Source organism: Microcebus murinus, chromosome 8 (genome assembly GCF_040939455.1).
Source record: "Microcebus murinus isolate Inina chromosome 8, M.murinus_Inina_mat1.0, whole genome shotgun sequence".
Taxonomy (NCBI): domain Eukaryota; kingdom Metazoa; phylum Chordata; class Mammalia; order Primates; family Cheirogaleidae; genus Microcebus; species Microcebus murinus.
This window is the reverse complement of record NC_134111.1, coordinates 51,159,856-51,186,938: the sequence shown is the minus strand read 5'-3', so window position 1 is coordinate 51,186,938 and position 27,083 is coordinate 51,159,856. Positions and strand designations below refer to the sequence as shown.

Sequence of the window (27,083 nt, the reverse complement as noted above, 5' to 3'; positions counted from 1 at the left end):
TGCAACACTTCATCTCAACCTACCTGATTCTCTGACTTCTAAGTCCTTTCTCAAGTTCGGATCATTTTCCAACACTCTTCAGACCTTCTTAAGATCTCGCCTCTGTGCTTCCCGTAAAGGAAAGCATGCAATGATTTTGCACCTCCTTGTCCACTAAAACCAGAGAGGCGTGTTTTTCCCTTTGCTTCACCTCCCAGGGACCCTGCTTCTTAAGTGTCAGGAGCCTGGTGACCGGACAGGTGAAGTGTCCTGCCCTGCTCTGTCTGCTCAGCTACCTGCCACGCCGCCACCCGCTCACCTTCTCCACTCAGAAAAGGACCTTTTAAGTTTACTTGCTAGTTCTGAAAGCAAAGTTTGTGCCCATGGGCTTGCTTTCTTCTTGGCGAAGTTAGAAATGAATACAGTCTGCAACTACAATAAAGGGCAGAAGCTTTATGAATATTTGTGAGAAATGAAGTCATCCCCATCAGGACATAAGATAAGGGTTCCAGAATTCAGGGCCTCTGAGCACTAAGTGTATCTAGTTTTTAGGACAATGTAGTTGGATCGTGTTTAGAAACTGTATGTGCCCGACATTCTTCCTGCGAAAGTGTTTACTGTGAGGACACTCTAGAAGTCTAATATTAAACCTTTTAAAAGGTACCACTACACATAGTTACCTTCAAAATACCTAAGCAGCGAGTTGAGAAGAACAAACAAATTTGGATGGAGTCAGATAGTATAACAACCTTTGAATGTGACATATATATGTGAGATAGAAAATAAAATGTTTCCTGAGGAGGTGCGATATGGATGCATTGTTACTTTTTCTTTGCAAAATTTCAATTCTTAATTAATCAGGGACAGATGGAGTATTCATATTTTGGGGAGCATTTCATTGCTTGCTCAGTAAATTCCCTAGAGAGGAAAAACTCGAGAGGAAAAACAATCTAGTAGAGAGGAAAGAATATTGTCAATGAAAGAAAAAAGAAGAAATAAAATTGAACTTGGAGTAAGAAGATTTGGGTCAGTTGGGTTCAACCACAAATACTGCCGTGTGATGTTAAGAAAGGCATTTGGCATCTACTAAGCTGAATTTCTTCTTCTGTACATAGGGATTATAATTAGTCCTACTTAGTTCACAGAGCTATTTAGTGGTTGAATGAGGGAAGGGAAAAAACTATATAGGGCTATTTAAATGTTAGTTATTAAGTTTTGTTTGTGGTTCTGGCTAGAGGGCTGCCATGGAATAAGTTGACTCTTCTGAGAGCTGTGAGTTGTCAGTGGTTTCCGTGCTACCTGTAAAATTTTCTACCTTTAAATTTTCTACCTCTAAATTTTCTACCTCTAAGTTTTCCAGCAACTCTTCAAGAGAAGAGTTGCATATATTCTCTGTGAAGAGAAGCATATTATCATAAGGCAGGTGCCAGAGTCAGCAAATAAAAATATTGGATGAAATATGCCTATATAAAAAATTATCCACTGTCCATCTGAAATTCCAGTTTAACTGGGCATCCTGTATTTATCCTGGCAACACTAATCATAAGGCAATAAAAACAATAAAGCAAAACGTTTCTGTGGAATAAGTTCAACAGTGGATTTTAAAACTTTAGACCCAAATGGCCAGTTAGAGTCTGCTGTTGACAATACACAGTAAAGGATAGAAGATAAAAATAAAATCATTATACGCTCCAAAAGCATATAACCCTCCTAGGAAAGAATAATCATCATCATCATTGTAACTCACTAGGGATTAGTGGCATATCCGGGCATCTCCTGTACTAGAGGACTTTTTTCCACAGTAGATGGTATACCTGTACTCTATTCAGGTCCATATGATAAAAATTTAATAACATGAGATTAGTCTGTAATAATTTTTTTTCCTGGAGACAGAGTCTCTATCATCCAGCCTGGAGTGCTATGGCCCAATCATAGCTCACTGCAGCCTCAAACTCCTGGGCTCTAGCAATTCTCCTGCCTCAGCCCCTTAAGTAGCTGGGACTACAGGCATGTGCCACCATGTCTAGCTAATTTTTTTTTTTTTTTTATAGAGATGAGGTCTATATTGCCCAGGCTAGTCCTCCTGGCCTCAACAGATCTTCCCATCTCGGCCTCCCAAAGTACTGGGAATACAGGCATGAGCCACCACACCTGGCCTATAATAATTATTATATTTCCAAGATGAACTTTCATGACATCTTTTCTCACCAACGCTCAAAGCCTAAACCCATGAGGCATTCTGAACCCCTTTGGACCATGGCAAGTGATAGGACACAGAACTAGGTCAAATCCTGAGTCCACCACTTTCCAGATAACCATACACTTAGCTAAGCCTCTGTTTCCTAATCCATAAAATGGGGATAATATTAATTAATTACCTCATAGCTTTGTTGAAAGAATTGAGTTAAACAATTGTTCAGCACAATGCCTAACACAGGTGTGCTCAGTAAATGTTGGCTCTGACTAAATACAGTTGCACTTGTGTTTCCATTTACAATCTTCTTGTGAAGTAAGGCAAGGATAAGCAGGTATTAAGAAATTCATTTTATAGCGTAAGAAGTTTGTAACCTGGAGATGTTGGATGCCTTCATGGTAAACTGATAAGAATAGAATCCAGAGTGCTTGTGCTCAGTATTACTTTTACTTTATTTAGCAGACTCTTGGGTCAAATGCATGTATCTCAAAGGCTACCATTAAATTCTCAAAATATAACAAATGTTTCTTTTCTGGTGGCATTGGGTAAAAACAAACAAATCCCAAAATATAACAAATGTACTCTCATAAAACTCAGTATCTGGCTTCCTGTCCTTAGCCTTGATCCCACCAATCCATTCTCCAGAGACAGCAGAGAAACCGACCTACTGCAAACCTGCTGTACCATTCTTCCCTTTCAAACTCTCCACTGGTGCCCCGAGTGGCTATAAAACAATACCTCGTTCTCAGCAGAGCTAGTGCTCCTGCCAGGGCACTCCCTTAGTGTGAAAGTTTGCAGTTCCCTGCAGAAACTTTCCCAGCATCTGTCTGCCCCACCTCCACTCCTGTGCCCCTGCTGGGCTAGGAACTCATTGTTTGCTCCTGGAAGAAGAGCACTAAAATATTATTTTTTTGCTGCTCTGAAGAAGAAAGAGCTTGAGAATCAACCTAAAACATCCAACAATCACAAACTGAATGCATCAAGGAATATTCAAAAGATAAACTACTCTCCACCTATTTAAAAACTCCATCCTTAAAGAATATGTAAGTTTAAGGGAGAATTTTATGATGTATTAAGTATAGAAAATTAGGAATTAAAATCCCCAGAGGGATAGGCACCAAAATGTTAACAGCAATGATCTCGGAGAGATGTGACTGCAGGGGTTATCTGTTTTTCTTTAACTCCTGTCAGTGGTTTCCAAATTTCCTACAATGAACAGATTGATTTTAACAATAAAAAGACAGTGAAAACTTGTGATAATCTCATGATGAACCCTAAACTGTAGATGGGCAGTAAAGTCCATGCTCCCCTCTCCCAAATCTGAAACTTAAAAGTAGCAATCCAATGGTTGGTTTCCTGGGCCTGCAGACATGAGGAATAAGTGGTTGACTGCTTTTACAGGGGAGAGGAAAATTCAAACCCAAGACATGACCTGCTTAATGCAATCATTTATCCAGGTAAATTCTATAAGCTTTCACTTCGGGCACAAAAAATCTTTCCAGTAAGAACAGAGGCAAAGTTTGTCATGCAGTGAAGGGAAGGAGTCGCCGTGAATGACTTTATTTCATAAGATGAAGCTCTTTCAGTCATCTTTTTCTTTTCATCTGATTAGCATTTGAGGATGGACTTCACAACTGTGAACATCCCAACAGAAATCAAAATCCTAAGCCCCACTGATTTTGGTTTTGCTAATCTGGGATCCCCCGAGGAAACAAATCCCTCTATAATGATCAGGATTTGAAATTTCACACACTCGAAAACAGTTTGGACAAATAAAGATCCTATTAAAACAGGTTCTGTTAATTAAGAGAAAATATACAGCCTCTCAAGTGCCCTCTAGAGCAAGTGTGTGGAATAGCAGGGAGGCGGTCTACCCCTGCCGCTGCAGGACCATCCTGCCTTATTCTTCCCCCTCTCCTCACAGCATTTTCTCAAGTCCTTTGATCCATCTTAAATGGTTGCCTTCCACTTTACACCTCATAGCACATATCTGATATGGAGTCAATGCATTTCATGCCTCCACATTTCTTAATGACTTAGCAGTGGGGGCAGTAAAAAAAAAAAATCAACATTTCCAAGATCTTTTGTATCTTCAATTTCCAGGAGCTAAGTTCTCAGTTGGTCTCTTCAAGGACAGCAATTCTTGATCAACTAAGCTTGTTTTCCTTCCATTTAAATATGATAAAGTAGTAGCTCCAAAGATTATTAGCAGATAAAAATAAAGAGAGAGAGAGATATGTATATGTGTAGAGTTTGAATATCTATCTCATGAAATTAGAGTCCTTATTTTTCACTTTCCTATCCCTTGGGAGCTGTCATTCCAGTAGAAGGAAAACTGAAAAGTCAGAAGGACTGTTGGCCCAATTCTAATGTTTGCAAAGTTTCAAAAAACTGGGAAGGTGGGAAAATCCCAAGGGCACCTGAAATATTAATTTATCATGGAAAATAAATTAACTCAAGTTTCTGACCCATTTGGAAGACTCCACAACTTGCAATTCCAGATATATATGGAATTTTTTCCCCCTGCTCAGGCCCAACTGACTTATTTCTTTATCAACTACTTAATCCTCTAGGCTTTTAGGGAGTTTCAGAGCTACAGACCTAGAATTCTATTTGGGAAGTAGCACCTCTTTCATTGCCCTCCCACCTTTAGGCTAGTCTTTGATAGACCATCCTAAACTGGGGAGCACACGCCCCATTTTGCTTGGAAGGCTTCTATGGCAGAGCATTCTGTCTCCTTGAAGCCTCTTTTTCTACAGCTGGCCTCAAATTTACAATTTTCTGCTTACCTGGTCACTCCACATCATTTTGCCCATGTCTTTCTATCTAAAGTACCTGCTCAAAGGAAGGCAAAATTTACATTTCTACTGGTAAGGGTCCCCATTATATCTACTTGTCATAGGGTAACCTCTTGTTTTTAGACTCATAAACAAAGCAAAATCAAAACAATAAGCTCTGAGAGCTCATTCTGTGTTTGATGGCCCTGTCTCAGAGCTACAACAACAGCACCGTCAAACTGTCATCCTTCTATAGCACTTGCCCCCAGATGCCATCCAGGTCTGCACCTGCGAAACCAGGATGGGCATTGTGAGTCACTCTGTCTGCCACCACATAAAAAGCTAATTTCACATTCAGAATGTATGTTTTTTTTCAATACCAATAGCAACAAGAGTGTGCCAAAAAATTTCCCCTGAAGCTCTATTCTGTTTTTTAAACTACAGAACATTCTTTCATAGTTTGACAGTTAAAATGCTGCAGTTAATGTAATAAACAGAGAATTTTTCTAAGTAGCCTGTCAAAACAAGTGACACTTTTTTTTTTTTGCTAGCGAGTCTCAGATTCAGAACAATAGGAAGTACCTTTCAAAGCAACATCTTCATTATACAATCAAATTCTCAAAGTAATCTTCTCATCAAAGAATATTGTGTTATTTCTTTCCCAGTAATTATCAGAGTTCTGCAACCTCTCTGGCAGTGGTGACTATTATAAAATGCAGCTGTGCTGAGTTAAAAAGTTGGGGGGTCCTGCCTGGTCAATGTGGAGCCAATGCGTCTCATGCCTCCACATTTCTTAATGACGTGGCAGTTTGGGCAGTAAAAAGTCAACATTTCCAGGACCTTTGAACATGCCCTCAGTTCCCAGGAGCAAAGTGCTTAGCTGGTCTCTTTAAGGACAGCAATGATACTGGCAATTCTTGATCAACAAAGTTTGTCTTCTTTCCTCTAAAATAAAGTAGTAGCTCCAAAGATTATTAGCAGATCAAAAATGAGGTGTGTGTATATGTGTGTGTAGAGTTTGAATGCCTGTCTCATAAAATCAGAATCCTTATTTTTCACTTTCCCATCTCTTAGGAGCTGTCATTTCAATAGAAAGAAAACTGAAGAGTCATAAGAAATGCCAGCCCAATTCCAATGTGTGCAAAGTTTCAAAACACTGGGAAGGTGGGAAAATCCCAAGGCTACCCAAAATGATGTATCTTGGAATACTGGTGAAACCTGTACTTTAATGGCCAGTGACAGACTGGAAGAGTCCAAGCCTTGGAATGTAATTTTCTCTCAAGAATCTTTGGGCTGCCAAGGATTATGCAATTCAATGCTGCATGCAGGAAAAAGGAAGCACAGCCGAGGCTCTCATTTCTAAGGGTGATTCATGAAATCCAGCTTTCAAGTTTCTTGGAAGGGTAAATCAATTAGCATGCATGTTCATAGCAGACAGCAGGCACTCAATAATGTTTGTTTCATCTGAACCTAATTTGGGAATAGCTCTTGCATAGGATTCTAAACTCCCCAAAGGCAGGAACCACTTTATTATTTAATACTTTTTTCTTTTAACCTCTTTGGTAGATGCTCAAAAATATTTGTGAATCAAATGGCATTCCCTCCTTCCTTGAAGCAACTAAGAGCTGAGGGAACATTAGCTAGGGCTGCGTATTCACACATTGCTTCACTCACTCAGCAAAGGTTTATTGATGGCTTACTTGGTACAATGCACAGAGCTAGGTTTATGGCCTCACTAATTTCCACACCAGGTTAAACCCTCCTCCCCATATTATGTTGTATTAACACACAACTACCTTTTCCTCTATAGCATTTAATGCAGCTACGATTAAATGATCACTTGTATGCGTAGTTGCTTAAGGTTTTTCCTCTGTGCTAGACAGAGAGCTCCAGGAAGGAGGAGCAGGCCTCCTGTTCAATGCTTACCTTAATGCCTTAGCACTTAACATAGTGCTTTATTTTGGGAGGTTTCTTGGTATTTCAGTGTGTTCAGCAGCTCTGAGCCCCAGCCACTGCCCAGTGAATGCCAACAGTGTGCCCCCTCCCACACGTTGATAACTCAAACATCCTCACACATTTCCAAATGCCCCTTGGGGGCTGTCTCCCCCTGATTCAGAACCAGGTGGCAGCAAGGAGCACAGCAAAAAGAGTATGGATCCAGGAAATGATGGAGAAGTACAAATGAGGGTCAGTGGGACAAGAGGGGTATGGAGAAGAGCGGGAGGACACCGTTGGACAGGAGAAAGCATGGTTTAAAACGCTGTTGTTCACTTGAGTTCTGCAAGCCCTCAGGATTCCCTTGTGTCCCCGCCAGCCACTACCCTCATGCTCCTTCAGGGCAGGGAGAGCGTAAATTGGCTGGGCAGGTTTCCTGGACCCTACTCCTGCTTAGGTCAGTGAAGCTCTGGCTTTTCTGTTTGATATTTTGGATTTTCCTGTCAAATTTTTGTTTGAAGAAAAGGTTTTGAGGCTTAAAGAGTTGGAAACCACGGTTCCAGAGTTAAAGATGATGGTACCAACTGGGATGAAGGAAGGCCTTTGAAACACACGGTGCCAGAGATTAAGACCCAAGAGAAAGTTTTGACAAAGGGGACATAGTGTGACAGAAATGAAATACGTTGAAAAGACTTTGCAGCACTAAGTAAGGGCAAGTGAAAGGAGCCCGGGGAAAGGAGATAAAGGTGCGCTCAAGAGAGGCTGCTGTGAGCTGGTTTGCAGGGCAGACTTTGGTCTGAGGGATATCTCACTCTTGGAAGGTGCCCAGTGGACACCCAAGACATGTAAAGTTTAACACTCTCGTCCAGACTAAGACGAATGAATGAAGGTCGGCCAAGCCAGTGACTCAGAGTCGACATCCACTGGCGCAGGGTGGAGGGTGACTTCATTTCCAGCAGAAAAGTATACGCCTGTGTGTGGTGGTTTCATGAGCAAGTGCCAAGTCACCCTTATTGAAAAGGTTTCCTTGAGAATGAGGACTGTGGTGTATGCTTCTTAGTGTGCCCCATGGCAATTGGTAGACTACCCTGGGTCGAACGGGGGCTCAACACACTCTTTCCGAATGGATCTGATCCAGCATCTCAGAGTCCTCAACTCTGGCAGTCGGGCTGCTCATGAAGGTAAGGTCAGCTCAGCTGAGACCAAAGGGAGAGACCGGCTCAGGGACTGATAGAGGACTTGGCGGGGTTGATGAGCAGTGGTGTTCCCGTAAGAATGCGTCTTTAAGCTGAAGAGCAGAGCCCTCAGAGCAGTGTGAAAGGATGTGCTGAATGAATGAGTAAGTGAAAGAATGTAAGCACGGGCATGAGAGTTGTGGTTCTGATGACCTCTGTCCTGTTGCATTAGGAAGAAAGGTGCTGCCACAGCCTGGCACAGAGACAGAGCAGTTTCTGTTTGTCATTGACCAAAGGTTATTTAATATGGGGACTCAGTTTTGAGATCCTGAGCCGACCGCTGAAAATCTCTATACATTTCAACTCATGTCAATGGAAAATAGAGTCATCTGAATCAACAACAACAACAAAATAAAATAAAACAGAGGCAAAGACTGCTGTGTTACCCTTTCAGTGTCTCTTCTTTGGCCCTGGGGCAAAGCCAGGACTTGGGAACTCAGCAGTCCCCCGCCTCTCCCGGGGAGCACATGCGCACTCGGGCCCCTGGGCCGGGGTAGCCAGGAGCTGTCACTCACGGTTTGCGGAGGATCATCCTCATGTGGGCGTCGGGGCCCATCTGCGACAGCAGCAGCATGGTGTCCTGGAGCTCCTCATCACACTCCTTCTTCTCCTCCTCAGTAGGCAAAGGGGCATCCTCGTGCTCATCATCCAGAAATCGATAAAATAAATATTTGTCTTGGAAATGGTGCTCCTGGTCCACTACGGGAAACATGGAAGCATGTGTCAGCTGTGGCAGCTCGGCCTCACAGCTGCGTCCACCAGGAACAAGCGGAGGGCGTCTGGCAGGACTGCCCAGTGGCTGCAGAGGCGAGACTCCGCACCCTTCTCACTCCGCCTCGCCCAGACGGGACCTCCTGGCTGCAGGCGTGCACGCCGCAGCCCTCTCGGACCCACCCGCCTCCCGGCCTCCGTGGGACTCCCTTTGAGAACCCGCCAGCTTTTCTGAGATGAGCACTTTGACCTGCAGAAATCGCCTTGCTGACATATGTGGGACGGAGTCCCAAACAGGAAAATAGCCAAGTGCCAGATCATGCTCTATAATGGTTCTGAGAGTACAGACTTTTAAAAACCTATTTTGTCAGCATCAGAATTCGTGTTTTTCTTTCTATATGTACTGTTTATAAGCATTTCTGTCTGCACTTTGGGGGAAAAAAAGTTAGAATAAAATTAATTATTTGAAAAAAGCTGACCAGACTAAGCTTCTAGGTCATATATATATTCTCAGAAGGATTTTGTGGTAATTTTCTTCCAGATTTGACTTTATTAATAAAAAGTTTTTTTTCCTCTTGTTACTTTTCTCTCTCTCTTTTTAAAATTTCAGAATATTATGGGTGTACAAATGTTTTGGTTACATGAATTACTTTTGTACTTCTTGAATCAAAGTTATAAGTGTACTCGTCACTCAGATAGAGTACATTGTACGTTAGGTATGATTTCACCCATCCCCTCCTACCCTCTTCCATCTGCACAACTTCCACTGAGTTTTACTTCTATCTGTGCCCATGAATGCTGATCAGTTAGTTCCAATTTAATAGTGAGTACATGTGGTGTTTGTTTTTCCATTCTTGCTATATTTCTCTTAGGAGGATGGTCTCCAGTTCCACCCAGATTGTTGCAAAAGGCATTAATTCATTTTTTATGGCTGAGTAGTACTCCATAAACCACATTGTATTAATCCACTCATGAATTGATAAGCACTTGGGTTCATTCCAGATCTTTGTGATTGTGAATTGTGCTGCAATAAACATTCTAGTGCAAGTGTCTTTCTGATAAAATGACTTTTTTTTTCCCTTTGGGTAAATACCCAGTAGTGGGACTGCTAGATCAAATGGTAGGTCTACTTTTAGAGTTTTGAGGAATCTCCATACTATTTTCCATAGAGGTTGCAGTAGTTTGCAGTCCCACCAACAGGGTATAAGTGTTCCTTTCTCTCCACATCCATGCCACCATCTGTTGTTTTGGGACTTTTAGATACAAGCCATTCTCACTGGGGTTAGGTGATATCTCATTGTGGTTTTGATTTGTATTTCTCTGATGATTAGTGACATTGAGCAATTTTTCATGTGTTTATTGGCCATTAGTCTATCTTCTTTTGAAATGGACCAGAACAGAGAAACCAGATATAAAGCCATCTACATATTGCCATCTGATCTTTGACAAAGTAGACAGCAATATATATTGGGGAAAAGAATCCCTGTTCAACAAATGGTTCTAGGAAAATTGTATAGCTGTATGTAGAAGATTGAAATAGGATCCATATCTCTCACCACTCACAAAAGTTAATTCAAGATGAATAATAGACTTAAATCTAAGATAAAACCATAAGAATTCTAGAAGAAAATGTTGGAAAAACTCTTCTAGATATAGATATATCTATATATAGATATATATATCTATCTAGATATATCTTCTAGATATTGGCCTAGGCAAAGAATTTATGAAGAAGACCCCAAGGGCAATCACAGCAACAACAAAAATAAATAAATAGGAGTTGATTAAATTAAAAAGGTTCTGCACAGTCAAGGAAACAATCAACAGAGCAAACAGACAACCTAAAGAGTGGGAGAAAATATGCTCATGTTATACATCCAATAAAGGGCTAATAACCAAAATTTACAAAGAACTCAGCAAATCAGCAAGAAAAAATTAAACGACCCCATTAAAAAGTGGACAAAAGACATGAACAGAAGCTTTTCAAAAGAAGACAGACTCTTGTTCTTTTAAACAACAAGATTTATATCCTGGTAGGACAAAGACAATGAACTTGGCTCAGAATCCCTCATCTACGTGTCTTACAGACTTTAGCCCCTTTTCAGGATAGAGCATCAATACTCTTGAAAGATAAAGAGAAGTGTAATAGTAGACCCTTGCTGCCAAAGTGTGTCCTTGGGACAGAGGCATCAGCAGCACCTGGGAGCTTGCTGGAAATGCAGACTCAGGATCCACCCCAAACCAGCTAAATTGGTTTTAACAAGAGTCCTAGGTGATGTATGTACATTAAAGTATGAGAAACACTGGCAAAACCATCATTCGGTTCCCAGGTGTTGGCAAATTAAATGCATTACTTTAATATTTTGTCTGTTTGGAAGAGTAGTCTTAAACAAATGGCATGAGCAGTTCAGCCAGAGTCATACACCAGTCCTGAAAGAGCTACTCTGTTTAATTATAGCCCCTGCATTTACCGAGAGCCACAATTGCAGAGCACATTCTTGATTTTAAACATGGTCATCCTGGGGGTATGCAAATTGGCTCTCTCAGACAGTGGCACAGCTAAAAGGCAGCTTCTGAATTCATTACTTACTTTCATGTCATCAGCCCAGGCACACACTTCATTGCTCTTCATTTTGCCCCTGCATCAGGATTGCTATGCAATGCTCGGAGTATAATCACACTATCAATGAACTGTGAATGCAAACTAATAAACATAATTGGAACTGATGCACTCGGGCTGCAACTTCATTTTCCTTTCATATGTTCCCCCAAGTTAGGAAGGTACAACAGTGGAACATAGCAATCAATAGCATCCACTTGCTGCATTTGTATTGCTAAATGAAGATGCTAGCTCTGCGGGCCCCCAAAGGGACCATCATTCTTTCTTGCCCATTTTGGAGTTCAGCAACAACTTACCCAGGGAAATGCACTTAGCATTTCTTCAGGGGTTTCCAGGGATGGTGGCTCAACTTACCATGGTTAAGAACACCATCTTCTAACAGGACTTGCCACATGCCGACAGCTTGAGTCCGGGAGTGAACACACGGAGTCTGCTGCATCATCCAGTCCACCAGCTCGGTGCCCACACAGCATTGTCTAAGGGCGGTGGGACACATAGGATGGGCAAATCACCCTTTTGCAGACAATGGGAGATGGGTTTTGAGAGGCTTTTGAGTTCTCCCAAAGAACATAGCACTCTCCTACCATAAGAGGTCTCATGGCAGAGGAAGCACCACGTGGTGTAGCCTATGGTTCTCAAATGCGAATACAAACCAACAAAACCAGTAGGTCCATGAGAGAAACCTTTAAGCAAGGCTAGCTAAATGAAAGGGCATTACAAGTTGCAGCCCCAGGGGAGACTGGAGCGCTGCTAGAGGGGGAGCATCGTCTGGCAAGTTAATCCCAGGGACAGACACTCTGTCATCGGGAGCTGGTCCCGGAAAATCTCATTGTAAGATGAAGTCAAAGCAAAATACATACTGACTGCCTCCACCTGAGCCTCGTGAGGAATGAGTTAATGTTTGTGAGGCACTCGGAGGTGCTCCATGAAAGGCGCTGTATAAGTGCAAAATTATATAGCACTTTATATTTTCAAGTAATACTACTGATCTTTCTCGGAGGGGTGTTGGGAGAAACAACCAATTAGCGATGCAAATCTCTTTGAAAAAAGTTCTGTGTAATGAGCATCAGCATTTCTACCCAGCCTGCCATCTGAGGAGCGCCAAATGCTTCCTGGCTTTCTGCATATTTGCACATGGTTCCCTAAGATGCCCCTCTGTGGTGAATTGGTCCGGATGGGCAAACTGCATGGATTAGTTTGGAAACACATGATTATACACACACCCGTCAGGGAACACTGAAACCTTCCATGGGGTGAGAGAAAGGCAAGTGTTCATGGTATAATGGTTCGAGGGAAGAAATGGAGTTCTGAAGTTCTAGGGATGGACCCCAAGGGACAATGGAACAAGGCAGAAGGTCACAGAGCAGCTGGCTGCTTGCAGCTGGAACTGAGTCACTGGTGGCCTCCCCTCCCATGTTAGGGACAGCACCACCTCTGGGGCACGGACTACGACTGGGTCAGGCACAGAGAGCTCTTCCCTAGTTGAAACTGGCAGAGAATCACGGTGCTGTGCCACTGTGGGAAGAGTCTGGAACTGGGAGGAGACATGAGACACAGCACCAGGTCTGCTACTTATTAGCTGTAAGACTTTGGCCATGTGGTTTCAACTCTCTAGTTCTCAGTTTCTTCATCTATAAAAAAAAAGGAGGAGCAAAAGATGCCCTCTGAGGCCTTTTCCAATGTACTATTTTAGGACCTCTGAAATCTATCAAAGCTCCTGGGATGCCCTCATTTGGGGCTAACCCTGACTCCAGAATATTTCACAGGAAAGATACACCGAGAAAGCCATTATATTTCCAGGATTGTCCTTATTACAGTCTCTACCTGCACAGTAGAGCTTTCAAGGGCAAAGAGTCACCTACTTACTAATCATTCTGAACCAAGCATATGACCTGCCAAAATAGTCCTTTTCTATTAATAATCTGAGAACATATTAGTGGGAAAACTTGTGAAAAAGTATACAAAGTCAATTTCCTTTGGCTTTTAATTCAATGATTACCTTTACTTTAAAAAGGACAGGAATTTAGATGATCTCAGAGCATTTGGGTCCTTACAAAGTGTGTCAGAATCTTGCAGCCAGAATATGAAACTAAGACACCCAGCCACAGCTGTGCCACCTGCAGCTGATGGAATCACTGGGTACCTTTCCATTAATGATCCCTAGCCACTTTAGAATTGACAGCAGACCTCTAGTACAGTGATTCTTGGGGTGATACTACATCCAGAGAGGATTCTACCCCCTAATATTGCAGCAATAATATAACATGGTGAAAAGCAGGAAGAGAGGAAGAATGGAACTGGGAAGTATAAGATCTGGGACAAAGAACTGTCTTGCAGAAAAAAGAAATCATGCTTCTGGCTTACAGTTGAGTCCACTGGTCATTACCAACAGATCATTAATTTGTGTCATAGGGTGTGGAATATACATAACACCTATATTTCAAGGGTTTAAAATTTTAGTACTATGGAGCACAAAAGAAATTTATGGCTTTTGACTTCGAGTTTCCACTATTTGTCACCAAACATGACATATTTTAATGGATTTTCCCTAACGCAAGTCAATACTTGGCTAAGCATAATTGCATCTTAAATTAAGGGAAAAAAATAATAAAAATTTAAAAAGAAAAGTATTCTATAACCATATGAGATTTTGAACTCCACTTAATGAGTTAAAGAGATTGAACTCTCTCTGGGGACATGTGACACATGAATTTTTTTTTAACCTTTACTTTCCTTAAAATTATAGTAGTGTGTAGGGACCACAGATTCCAAAAAGAATCAACTTACAGGGTTGGAGAACAAGACTTACAAATGTAATTATCCGAAATAATAGTTAGTAGATAACATAAAAAGGGTCCAGTCTGTCCTAAGAGATAGAATATGTCTTAAGTGGAATGTGCTCCTGTTAAGACTAAAGTACCTCTCAAATCCCGTCTCATTTCCCAAATTCTAAATATAACAAACTGTCAGTTTTGGTCTTGTAACAGATTCACACCAAGTGCAAGCAGAAGAATATTAGTTTGCCCAAAGTATAGAAAAAGTAACCCAAGAGGAAGAATTTGCAATGTTTTTCCATCTCTATCCTTGAGATACTGGATCTTGAAGCACATGGACTTGGTAGATTTGCTGTTGGATGAACCAGGTATAATTTTGTAGGTTGGTAGTCACTAGAAAGATACATATCCTTCATGGTAACTTTGAAATTTGTGTTCTGGCTTTTTGCTCTCTCATGAATTTGGCTCATGTGAATCAAAGGGATTTTGACTCATGCCAAGGCTGATGGGTTCTGAGGTCATGTCTAGGCTAAATGGAAAAGAGGGCTGTGTCTGAACTCTCTCAAGAAGAGAGAGTGAAGGCTGGTATGTCATGTATTGGCTATTCCAGTTCCTAAACACTTGTTGAATTGATAAAATCAAAAGTTATGGATTAGATTCTAATTCTTAATTGGCCAACCATGGTTCAATCATCCCAGAAGGTTCAGCCAACCATGCAGCCCTAGTCTTTATTTTTGTAATTTCTTACCTCCAATGACAACTCTATAAAGAATCCCTATTCTACATGACTATATATGTGATACAGAGTTGTGTATCTTACTATATGCATACTAGAATAAAATTGTATATTAGAAAATAAACTTCGTAAAGGAATTTGTATATTTTGTTCACTGCTGTATCCTCAGGGCTTGAAACATAATAGTACCTGGTATCCAGTAAGTGCTTAATAAACTTGTGGGATAAATTAATGATTAAATGAATGAAAAGATTATTGAATTTGGAAATCAATCAACCTTGGTTTAAATCCTGCCTCTGCCACTCACTAGACTTGTGATTTGGACAAGGAAAACTATTTAATTTCTCTGAGTCCCAGATTTGTCATCTGAAAATGGCCATACACCTATCTAGCAGGGTTGTGATGAAGATGAAATGGGATAACACATGGAAAGTGGCCTGGTACAGGTCTTTGAGCATAAATAAGTGCTCAGTAAATGTTAGTTGAATATGACCTAAATTTAGTAGGCTTCCTAAGAGTTACTAGCAAACAGAAATAACAAAAACTTTCTTCTCTTTTTTCATAACAATTAAACCAACGTCCAAGAAAATTAGTTTAGGAGTAACTGCTGGGAATATTCAGGATAATAAAACACCCACAGTGAAGCAGGGATCCATGACAAGCTTAGACCTTCCAGAACTTGAAGGCATTCTAAATCGGGCTGCCTCCAGATGCAAAACAGAGAGAAGCATTTTTGTTCCATTCTCACTATGCATGAATCTGAGGGGTCCACAGCCTTTAGAATTAATTGTTGCACATACCTGTATGTCTTTAGATGGTATTTTCTATCTCTTATCATGTGAGGTGCTCGAGAGAGAATGGCATTTCGTAAAATTTTTCCAGCCCTGAGGATCTTCTCTGAAGGGACCTGGATTTTAATTGGGTGGCAGGAGGGGAGGAGAAAGAAGGAGAGGTTATAGAAGGAAAACAAACCAGATGAATCTCCTTAACTCACTTTCCAACCTCACTCTGGCTTAAAAAACATAACTCACTCATACATTTACATTGTTCACTTGTGTGACATGTCACTGTTTTATATTGAGAACTGAGACACACCGAGTATTTATTGCTTCCAGAAAATGTATCAGAGGTTTCCTGATTTGATGCTCTGACATAGGGACCACCTCTAGTGGTACTTAAGAAGCAAACTCTGCTGGCTCGTCAACCCACCTACGTCCCATTACCTTGGTAATGGTGTTAGCAGGACGAAGAGGAACGTGAGGTTCAATGAGAGGTGTCTGAAAAATAAAATGTTAAAGCAAAACAAAATTAAACAAAAAGTTCACTGAAGAAAATTATGGGTTGGGGGATAATAAGAAACATCCATTTTTTTTTTAATAAAACTCAAAATAGAATTAAAAAAACAAGAGATAAAATCTGTCTAAAGAACTTGAATGTGTAGACATTCAAAGGGCAAAATTAGATCATTCAGTTTGCCAACATTTAAGTATAAATTACTAAAAATGAAAAAACCAAACAGATAGGAATGATTAAATGTTTGTATAGGCTTCACGAGAAGGGAATAAATATCCACTCAAAGCCTAACAAACATCAGAGCAGAGGAAAAAGCAAAGTAAGGTAAACATAAATGAAGATTAAAATGACCTATCTCCCAGGGTGGGGATAAGGTATTGATTTAGGATGGAAATGAGCTATTTCATCTTCTCTCATATAGTTATGACTCGATTTTTGTAATTTGTATTTTTAGAAAGTTTTAATTTTTAGATGAGACTTGGTGGTTCTATGCACTCAAATTCCTAGAACCCACTGAGGCAGCTAGTACATTTCTCTTTCTTTTACAAAGTAGTGTATAATTTTTGGGATTCTATGACTGTCTGATCAGCTCTAGGATTTGCAGAAAGTGTGTATTATTATCCACATTCTTCAGATGGATGTGCTAGATCTGATTCTAGAGAAATTACCTGTTACACATTGAGCTCCTAGTCCTAATGAAATCCCTTTGCTCTCTTGCTCTGAAATATCTGGCAATGGCATTTCCAAATGGAGGAAAAAGCATAGATGAGATACATATTTATTTAGAATGGCCAACATCTTGCGAACTTACTTATTTAAACATTTTCATCACCTCACTGGCATCTAGTAGAAATTTTTTTCCTCTTGAAATCTCTAGAGCACAAGTGTCAAGCAATATTATAGTATTTTAGCAGCATACTGTTTACAACCAGCATAGATCAAGGAATGTCATTCTGGTTCAATTCAATAGTAGCTTTAAACAGAGACCAACTTTGCCCTGAACAGCTCACGCTCCCTTATGGCAGACCTGTTGGTTCGAGAGGAACCATGAGCTCACAGAGTCCCTGCACTTGTACCAATGCCTCAAGGAAGGCAGGGAGAATTCTGTGATGGCATATCACTTGGGAACATGTTCAATGGTGCCAGACCATCACACACCAGGCCCCCAAAGCATGCAGTTAAACATGCTGCGCATTTCCAGGTTGGGACTTCCCAGTCTCACACCATCCACCTCTTTGCATTGCACAGGTTGTTTATGCATCTAAGAGTGCACCTGCCTATGTATCCAAAATGAAAGCCTCTGGTTATTCTTGAAAATAATACTACAAATCTATTTCTTCTTCTTGTCTTGGAGAAAAGAGGTGTGGCAGATGTAGTCTAGAGTAGGCAGATGTGGGAATAACTTCTGAGCTCAGCTTTTCTTTTCTATGAAGAGGCTACTTTCCTCTGCTGTGGTCTTTGAGAAGCTGGCAGAGCTAAGGTCAAGAAGATGCCCACACTTGAGGCTTGCCAATAAAGACTTATAATTGGTAGGTGCAATGAAACATTATTATTGTTATTTTTTTTTTTGAGACAGAGTCTCACTGTGTTGCCCAGGCTAGAGTGCATGGCATCAGCCTAGCTCACAGCAACCTCAAACTCCTGGGCTCAAGTGATCCTCCTGCCTCAGCCTCCCGAGTAGCTGGGACTACAGGCACGTGCCACCATGCCCGGCTAATTTTTTCTATTTCTAGTTGTTTGGCTAATTTCTTTCTATTTATAGTAGAGATGGGGTCTCGCTCTTGCTCAGGCTAGTCTCGAACTCCTGAGCTCAAGAGATCCTCCTGCCTTGGCCTCCCAGAGTGCTAGGATTACAGGCGTGAGCCACCGCGCATGGCCTGAAATATTATTTGAAGATCACATCTTTTGTTTCTACAGAAATGGCTATATTTTAACAAAATGCTAGCAAGTCCCCAGGTTAGTTTGTTTTTATGGAGTACTATCATTTTAGTTCCTGAAAAGAAAGCATTACTAAAGCAGAGGAACCATCAAGCTTCAACCAGAATTTCTCCTTTGATTTGCAACTTCTAAAAGGGTAGATGTACACAAGGTTGTCTTTTAGCTGGATAATCCTCGTACCATTTCCAGGACCAAGAGGCTGTTTAATCTGTTGAAAGGCAGCATTCTCAGAACCTTCTCTGGCTCAAAGATTTTCTGTTTAGGGGCAATATGATGAATGGATGCTTTGAGGAGAGGATGGTCTCTTTATTTAAATAAAACTTCCGAGGAACAAATGCAGGGGAAAGCAGGGAACGTTTATGTTGAGGGAACAGGAATTTGTCTTTGAAAGGGACACTATATTCAGTTAGGCAATATCCTGTGTTCTAAGAACGATGTTGGCACCTAGAAGCCATATGTCGTGAGCCAGAGAGCACTCCCGACAGGCAGGCCAGGTCCCTGGGAAATAGTCAGGGCCCGAAGCCTGTTCAGGGACCCCTGGCATTATGAGTGTGACTTTATCACTTTTGTATTAGCTCATTTATTTCCTTTTTGGTTTCCCTTAGCTTTCAAGTGAAATTCCTTTTGAGAATTTTGCCTTAGCTGCACTATAGGAAAATAAGAGAAAGAATCTCATTTGATAAATGATTAGGTTAAACTTGAGAAGGAAAGACAAAGCATGGTGATATCAGCGAATCATCATAAGAAAAGCAGCTCTAGAGGCAGGCTTACACATGCCACATGTGACCTCCTTATCATATTTCTACTGCCACTGTTCATGGAGAAAGCTAAGGCCAGAGACACTTAGGGACCTGCCTGAGCTCACACAGCCAACACCAGGAATTGCTGAGAGTTGAATCCAGGTCTACCTTACTCCAGTGACTACACTGCACATACAGTAACCCCATCCACCTACAGTTTTCTTCTAGAAATATCTTGGCTCACTCTTTGGAAGAGTTTGTGTGTTCTGTTTGATTAAAGTTCACTGAGAAAAGTGCATCTAAGCCCTTCTAGGTTATCCGGTCGGTATCAGATTTGACCTTACTAATTTCCAGCAGTAAATATTCGTAACCACCTACTGAGATTACACATTAGCACCATGCATCACGCTCGATCTGAATTAACTTTTTAAAAAGCAACTTTGTAACAGTAAAACACTTAGCATCAAGCCTAAGACAACTACAGCGGGAAGGGGAGTAGCGGTAAAGTGCACCCAGGAAGTGAAAACCACTCCGAGCATTTACCACAGAGGGAATTTACTGTCAGGAAGTGGCCTTATGCAATATTAGCCAAGCAGAAGGCCTTTTGAGGATAGGGACAGAGGGAGAAGGAAACATCACCAGGGCCTGAGCCAAGGTGTCCTGGTGGGAGCTGGAACCCCGGAGGGCTCCAGGGACCCTAGAGGTACGGCCACTGCTACAGATGCCGTCCCACAATTGCCAAGAGGGAGGCGAGACCCTCCCACGTCCAATCTTCCTCCAGCCAGAAGCCAGAGAAATAAGAAAAAAAAATTCATTTTAAAAATGGTTAGGTTAAATGGAAGACAGAAAGAAGCAGCAAGTTAGTATTAGAGAGAGTCAAAGCAAGAAAACCACCCAAAAGGTAAGACGCGGGACAAGGAAGCCTGGGAAACACCCTGCGGAGGCCGGGCCCCCTGCAATGTCCAGCAGAGCACAGGAAGGGCAACCAACTGATCTGAGAGTTACAGGCCCAGGACCGGCATGGCAGGGTGGTTGCAGCAGCCACCAGGCGGGGAGGGGTGCCAAGGTGCCGCCCCAGCCTTCAAGTGCCTGCTGTACCGTGTCCTCCCCGGCACTCTTCCTTTCGGGAAGGCGGACGCAGCGTAGCGCAGAGCTTGCTGGGATTGCTTCCCAGGGCTGCCCTGTGCTTTGCCCCAGAGCAGAGCACAGAAAACACGTATCGCCGATGAGCCCTAAAAGGAATGGGCCCCTCTCCAATTAAATTTCACAGATTTCAACACATCAATCATGCGCTGATAACAATTCTTCCTCCCCACCTGGGCATGAAAGAGTCCAAACTGGGCTGTGACAATGTGATCCTAAAGAGCTAGGCAGGGAGGACAGATAAAGGCAGAGCCATTCAGCTTTCTCCCCGCTTTCCTTGGCTTTCTCCACGGAAGACTTCCCTCAGGACTGACCGTAATTGGTTTTTGTTTGTTTCTGGAAAGGGGATGCTCTTTCTACTGCTTTTTATTATGTTTATATTACTACTGAAAAGGAGGAACAGTAAGGGAAAATATTCCTCTTGGCACCAGAGCCAATTCAGAAATACTAATCAGGTGATGAAAAATACGAATTCAGCCTCCGTTACAAGGCGCACAATAACTCCCCGGTAGATTAGCATGAGCTATAAGGCACTGTAATAGGCCTCGCGAAAAACCGTATTCAGACCCTTTTGAAAGGGGTCATTCTTTTTACTCAAGTACTCGGTCGCAGAAGCCTTTTGCAAGGCCCGACATTTTAAGCCAAGAGACAAAAATAACCAGCAAGATTGGGGCACAAAGCTGCTGGCAGAACCCTGGCAACCCAGCACCATGAGAAGTCAGGCAAGTCCACACCCGGTCTGCTGCCAGGACTCCGTGAAGGCCCAGGGTGTGCAGAGCAGCGAGCTCGCCTCCACTAGGACTCTGACAAAGCACCTGTCGCTTGATCTTGTTGGGAAAGCAAAACTTCTATGGGTCAAACAATTAAAATATGAGTCGACAACCAAATGCTGCAATGTCTTCGATTTCAAATCCCCCTTTTCTTCCTTTAGCTGAGGGAATCTCTAGGAATAGGGAGAAAAATATCTCACTTTTTTAGTGAAAATGATATATTTTTAGGAGCTACATTCCCTTGTTTTGGAATTTTGAAATAATACAACGAAGGTCTTTGAAATGACTGTGTCATTCATACAATAATTATCATCAATGTCATCACCCTTTGGGGCTGCTCAGATGAAATTAAAGTATGGACTAAGTCATACTCATCGGCAGATTGCACCACTCTGAGATTGCTACGTAAGTTTCTCCATTTGTGAAATAATGGAAAAATCATCTATAGACTTCTTTGGCTTCCATTCGTAGGACATTTTTCTCCCTAGTGTTTCCCAGTTCTAAATGGGCTTACAAATGTTCAGTTTTAGCTTAGACACCAGAAGGGCCTGAAAGTTGTCACTCATGTCTCTACAGCAAGAAAAAGCTGAACAACGTGAACATAATGATTTCTCCTGGGCTCATCAGAGAACTAAGGTTGCAAAGCAAACTGCCACCTGAAATTTAGACAGACGTGAGAACCCAGAGAGTAACTGTTGAGATCTGCTTACCTGGAGCAGAAGCCACAACTGGTAGGAATGCATAAATGCAATCTTGATGGACTGTGGAGGCTGAGTGTGAACTGGCTTGAGAGTGAGAAACTCCTAGGGGTGGTGGGCAGTCTTAGATGTGCACCCGCACTTTTGTGATTTTAGCTACTTCAAACCCACCAGGTTTTCTTGATGAACGGCCAAAAAAAAGAAAAAAAAGATTTCCTTGTGGCTCTGGCAAGGAGAGGAAAAGAGTAATCGTGAAATGCACCCAGAGTGTTCCCCGTAATGAAGGCTGACTCTCTAGAAGAAGATTTTAGGAGTGTCTTATCCCACCTGTGCAAAAGGTATTTCTCTGGACTCTAGCAGTCTCTAGCCTTCCTGCTTCACCTAAGGGAAAAAAATGGTCTTAACCTGTGAAAAACAGGAATACCTTCTTTCCCTCTTTTCCTTCCATATACCAGCTACACAGCAGCTAGAGAGGCAGACCACACCCCCACCCCATCAAATGCAGGGACAGCCGGCCCAGTCTCTTCAGGGGCTCGACTCCAACTAGAGCTCAAAGTTAAAAACACATACTTGACTAATCCTTAATAGCTGAAATAATATTTTAAGGGCCCAAAGTGACAAAACTTTATGGATCAAGACGGAGGTGTTTTCATGGTTGCTAAGAACCAGTTAGGAAGAAAGCGTCCAACTCAACACAGCTACTAGTCGTCAGTGGGGGACAGGACTATTTCATGTGTGTATTTCACTGAGTTGAGACTCCCCAAGCCAATCAAATATACATGTATGTCCCTATATTTTTTAAGTAGGCTTATAATTCAGGGGTACTGAGGTCTACAGTTTGGCCTCAGGCTGTAGTCTGATTATTTGTATCTTGCTAGACAAAGCGACGTAAGAGTACTGAAGGCTGCTTGGCGAGTCTGTCAAACTGGCCCACGGAAGTGCTTCCAGGAAAAAGGCTGCCGGACGCTCCTGTCAACTGGTCTGGGAGCAGCTCTCCCTACCAGGTGCTAGAAACTTGAGCAAACGGCTCAGGTTTCTCTCCAACATATCCCATTGCAGTACCGCAAGGTGGCATGTTTCTAGAATGGCTCTTTCAAGTCCTAATTTACAATATAAGATTGTTTCTGATTTCTTGTAGTGGTGAGAGACAGCCTCAATGAAATATTAATCTTTCTTTTCATAGACAGGATCCTCTGAGTGTTTGCTTTCCAGGAACTGTGTCTACATCTAGTAGACACTCCGAAGCCAGATATTTGGAGGCAAAAAATAAAATGCTAACTTCAGAGAATGGCTCTCTTTGAGTTCTTACAAAGCGATTTATTTTTCCCCCCACAAATTGGCCTGATCAGACCTAGATTTTCTTATAATGATAATACCAGTGTATTACTATTAAATCTGCTTTTAAGTGATAGAAGCTAAGAGATGTCCACAAGTCAACCATAACACTCCACAGAGGTCACTGCCCATTATGGTGTGTCCATCCTCACAACTGCGATTTGTATGGAAGGATTATTCAACCCCCTGTCCCTCCTCTTTTTACAAATCTAATCCTTGGCCTCATCATTCACCCTCGTTTCCATTACAAGAAATTCTGGCAACAAATTCCAAATTTGGGAATTGGGTGGTGAGCACTTCTGAGAAATAAAGTGAACATAAGATTTAAAGACATGGTTCAAGTCTTGAAACTTTTACACATTGATGCTTATTAAAATAAGGGCTAAAACACCATGACACTTCGTTTTATCATCTTGAATTTAAATCTGAGCATGATGGATACTGGAAGTTTCAACATTTATTTACTATTTTAAGATAGAATGAATGTGGAAAAATTACAGTTGAAACTCTACTTTCTCTGAAGCCAGGGGGCCAGACTCCTGCTGAGTGTGTTCCAAAGGCAGACAAATGGTTTGCATGACACATTTCAGAAAATGCTCTTGTGCTGAAGATGCTAAATTAATTGGCATATACAAACCAAAGTACTAATAAATATACATTCTATCCACTACTCTTCTCCTACACAAATAGCATACCTGTTGACCTGAATCTGTTTCTTCACTTAACAATATATTTTAGAAATCTTTTCATATCAGAATATAAAGAGCCACCTCACTCTTTTTTTACACTTACTTGTATTTTTTGGTAGTTGCATGCCATTGTACAGATATGCCATAATTTATTTAACAATCATTTATTGACAGACTTTTAGCATTGTTAACCTGAGTCTACTGTAATCATAATGAAGGATAAAGCAAATGAGAAATTATAGGATATTCTAATTCTATTGTCCCTGTGTCTTTGAAAACCCAGGATTCTCACTATGAAAGAAGAGATACATGTATGTATATGCATTTTATTATATATTATTATATGTATTTTATTACATATAATAACATATATATAATAGCTTTGAAACAATGACCAAACCAATAGCAATGAACACCTAAAGTTTTGAAATCCCATTCCCACACAAAGAAATCAAGACTTCTTGGGAGAAATGACTGATTCCAGAGGCAAGAAATGTATAAGATGAGCCAAAATAACCTGTCATACAAGGTGATAAAGATGCAATCAAAGACTATAGGGTTATGACAAAAAGAACTCAGAACAATTTTACCTTCAATAAGTATAATGATTATAATGGATTGAAACCCATCAAATATATTCAAATTTATGAGTTTATAATGATATTGGGAAAAAACACTAATTGGTTACCTTCTCATAATGAGAGAGAACCAATTCATCATCTTACAAACTGGGTAAATACAAGAAAAGATTATCCTGCCTTTATAAATGTATGGTGTTATTGGATAACTAGGTAACAGATGAATGTAAGCATCTCCTTATAGAATTATTTCAGCAAGCAAATAAAAAGGAAATGACTTAAAACCTTGTCATTTTGCAACTCTTGTGACTTAATGCATTTAGGTATTGAGCATCAGCAGCAATATTAAAGAAAAATCAACCGGACACTATGTTCCACTTGACAAAAGATCACCACACCACCTAAAATCTTCCAAAAGAGACAGAACCTAAACCTGCCCATGCCTATGGGAACAGCACTCTGCAGCCACTTAAAGTTGAGATAATATATTTACTAGCATGTGAAGATGTTTAAGGCTTGAATTTAAAAAGCAAGTACTAGAAAAATACATGTAACACAATTCCATTTATGTAAAAATTATATGTATGTGCAAATATATCATCATGTGAATGCATAGTGAAAGGACTTTAAAAAGAGACACAACAAATTATGAACAGGATAGGAAGTGGAGATGTGGGGGTTGGCAATGGTGACAAAGGTGGCAGTGGTAGAAGGCACTTGAATACTTTTCTCTATAGACTTCTAAGCTGTTGGCATCACTTGCAATGAGAATGCATTACATCCGTGGTCCCCAACCTTTTTGGTACTAGGAACCAGTTTCGTGGAAGAAAATTTTTCCATGGACTGGCAGGGGGCAGGGGCGGAGCTCTATGTCCCTGTCCCTAAAAGGCCACAGACAGGTACCAGTCTGCAACCCCACAGCATTATATTATTTTCTTGCATGATTTTTTAAAAAGAGAAAAGTTATTAATAATTGTGGTGACTGTACAATGGATGACCTAAGTAACTAAAAAGTTCTCAAGACACTAAACGTAGTGGCAAGATAGAAGAGCTTGGAAAAGGCCAGAACTATTGTGGGTGCATAGAATCATAGACATTTAAGGCTAGAAGGAGCCAGAGAAATAAACTTGTTGTTAAATCTGTGAATTACTTATTAGGTACTGCCTATCTGCTCAATGCTGCACTAACAGTGCAGAGGAAAGAAAAGATGTGGTGATATTGCCTATGACCTCTAGAACTGTGTGCTGTCCAATGCATTAGCCACCAGCCTCACATAGGCATTTACATTTAAATTAATTAAAAATTTAAAAATTCAGCTCCTAAGTCTGAATCAGCTACATTTCAAGTGCTCAACAGCCACATGTGCCTGGTCCAAGCCATCACCCTTCATCTAGAGATCGTGGTAGTGTCCTAAGAGGTTTGGATGTTTCCATTGCTCCCTTCTAACATCGTCAGCCCCATAGCTAGAATGGTCCTATAAAAACATGGGTCAGATCATTTGTACTCTCTGCCTAAAACCCTCCAATAGCCTCTCCTCCCACTCAGTGAAAGCCAAACTCCATAGTGTGCAGCTGTCTGTCTGTCACCTTGCAGCCTCTCTGATCTTATTTCTTCTCTCTGCTCAGTTTAGTCCACTCCCCACTGCCTGAACACACGCTTCCCAGACGGCCCCATGCTCACTCACACCCTCACTTCCTTCAGGTCTCTGCTCTAATGCACCTTCTCAGAGCAGCCTGCTCTGCCCATCCTATAGTATATTGGGTCCCTGCCCCCAAACCCAGCACGCTAACCCTCCTGCTATAGCACTTATCACACGTGACATATTTTATGCTTCTTTCCTATCTGTCTTCTGCACTGAAATGTTTGCTCCAGGAAAACACGAACTTTATTTTGCTCACTATTCTGCTCCTGGCTCTAGGCACACAGAACTACTCAACAAGTATTTATTGAATGAATGGTAGAATGTTTTTCATTGACTCATTCATTCTAGCAGACTTAATTGTTGGTAACCAAAGACAAAACTGAGGGGGACTTAATATGTTCTGGTATATAAAAGTGTATTGGGAGGAAAGTGGCTATTTCCAAAGCACTGTGGTGTGAAGAAGCACATTTAATGAGTTGCAATTGAGTAGAAACTTATTGACAGATGGAACTATTAAGTAATGCCCTTCCTCTTTTGTCTTTTTTTTTTTAATGGCTGGGTTTTGTGTCTGGTAAAATGACACATAAAATCAGTGCTTTGCAAATCTGTATGAATCATGTGAGGGTATCATTAAAATGCAGATTCCACGTGGTGGCTCACGCCTGTAATCCTAGCACTCTGGGAGGCCGAGGCGGGTGGATTGCTTGAGGTCAGGAGTTTGAAACCAGCCTGAGCAAGAGCGAGACCTCGTCTCTATCATAAATAGAAAAAAATTAATTGGTCAACTGATATATATAGAAAAAATTAGCCAGGCATGGTGGCGCATGCCTGTAGTCCCAGCTACTCGGGAGGCTGAGGCAGAAGGATCGCTGGAGCCCAGGAGTTTGAGGTTGCTGTGAGCTAGGCTGACACCACGGCACTCACTCTAGCCTGTACAACAAAGCGAGACTCTGTCTCAAAAAAATAAAATAAAATAAAATAAAAAAATGCAGATTCTAGTTATGTTGGTCTGTAATGTGACTTGAGATTCTCCATTTCTGCCAAATGGTGTTGATGCTGCTGGTTTATGAACCATCAAAGAATTAGATGAGTACCAGTAGCTCCCTGTGGATCCCTAACGTCATAACCCCTTACTAGAATGTGAGTGTTTCCTAAAGATGGGGTCTGGTTCACATGATAAGATCATCACCTTAAAAACATTTATGTTACCTTAAATAAGCCAATATGTTTTCCAGTTAAAGGAATCATTTCCTAATCACTTTTGTTTTTATACTTTTAATACTCAAGTGACCAGGA

The 27,083-nt window shown here is 41.3% G+C and overlaps 1 protein-coding gene across 5 annotated transcripts in view; it reads right to left on the bottom strand.

Moving 5' to 3' along the window:
• The window catches only part of RAPGEF4 (Rap guanine nucleotide exchange factor 4), a 286,204-nt gene that overhangs the window by 69,110 nt on the left and 190,011 nt on the right, over positions 1 to 27,083 (bottom strand). For 3 of the 5 annotated variants that reach the window (XM_012781949.3, XM_012781951.3, XM_012781952.3), the window contains 4 exons: positions 16,185 to 16,238; positions 15,762 to 15,868; positions 11,806 to 11,927; positions 8,636 to 8,819 (listed from right to left, as the gene is read on the bottom strand). In XM_012781949.3, the coding sequence (XP_012637403.1) occupies positions 8,636 to 8,819; positions 11,806 to 11,927; positions 15,762 to 15,868; positions 16,185 to 16,238 (467 nt within the window). The remainder of the gene's footprint in view (positions 1 to 8,635; positions 8,820 to 11,805; positions 11,928 to 15,761; positions 15,869 to 16,184; positions 16,239 to 27,083) is intronic. The other 2 variants (XM_012781950.3, XM_012781953.2) reach the window with 1 other exon arrangement.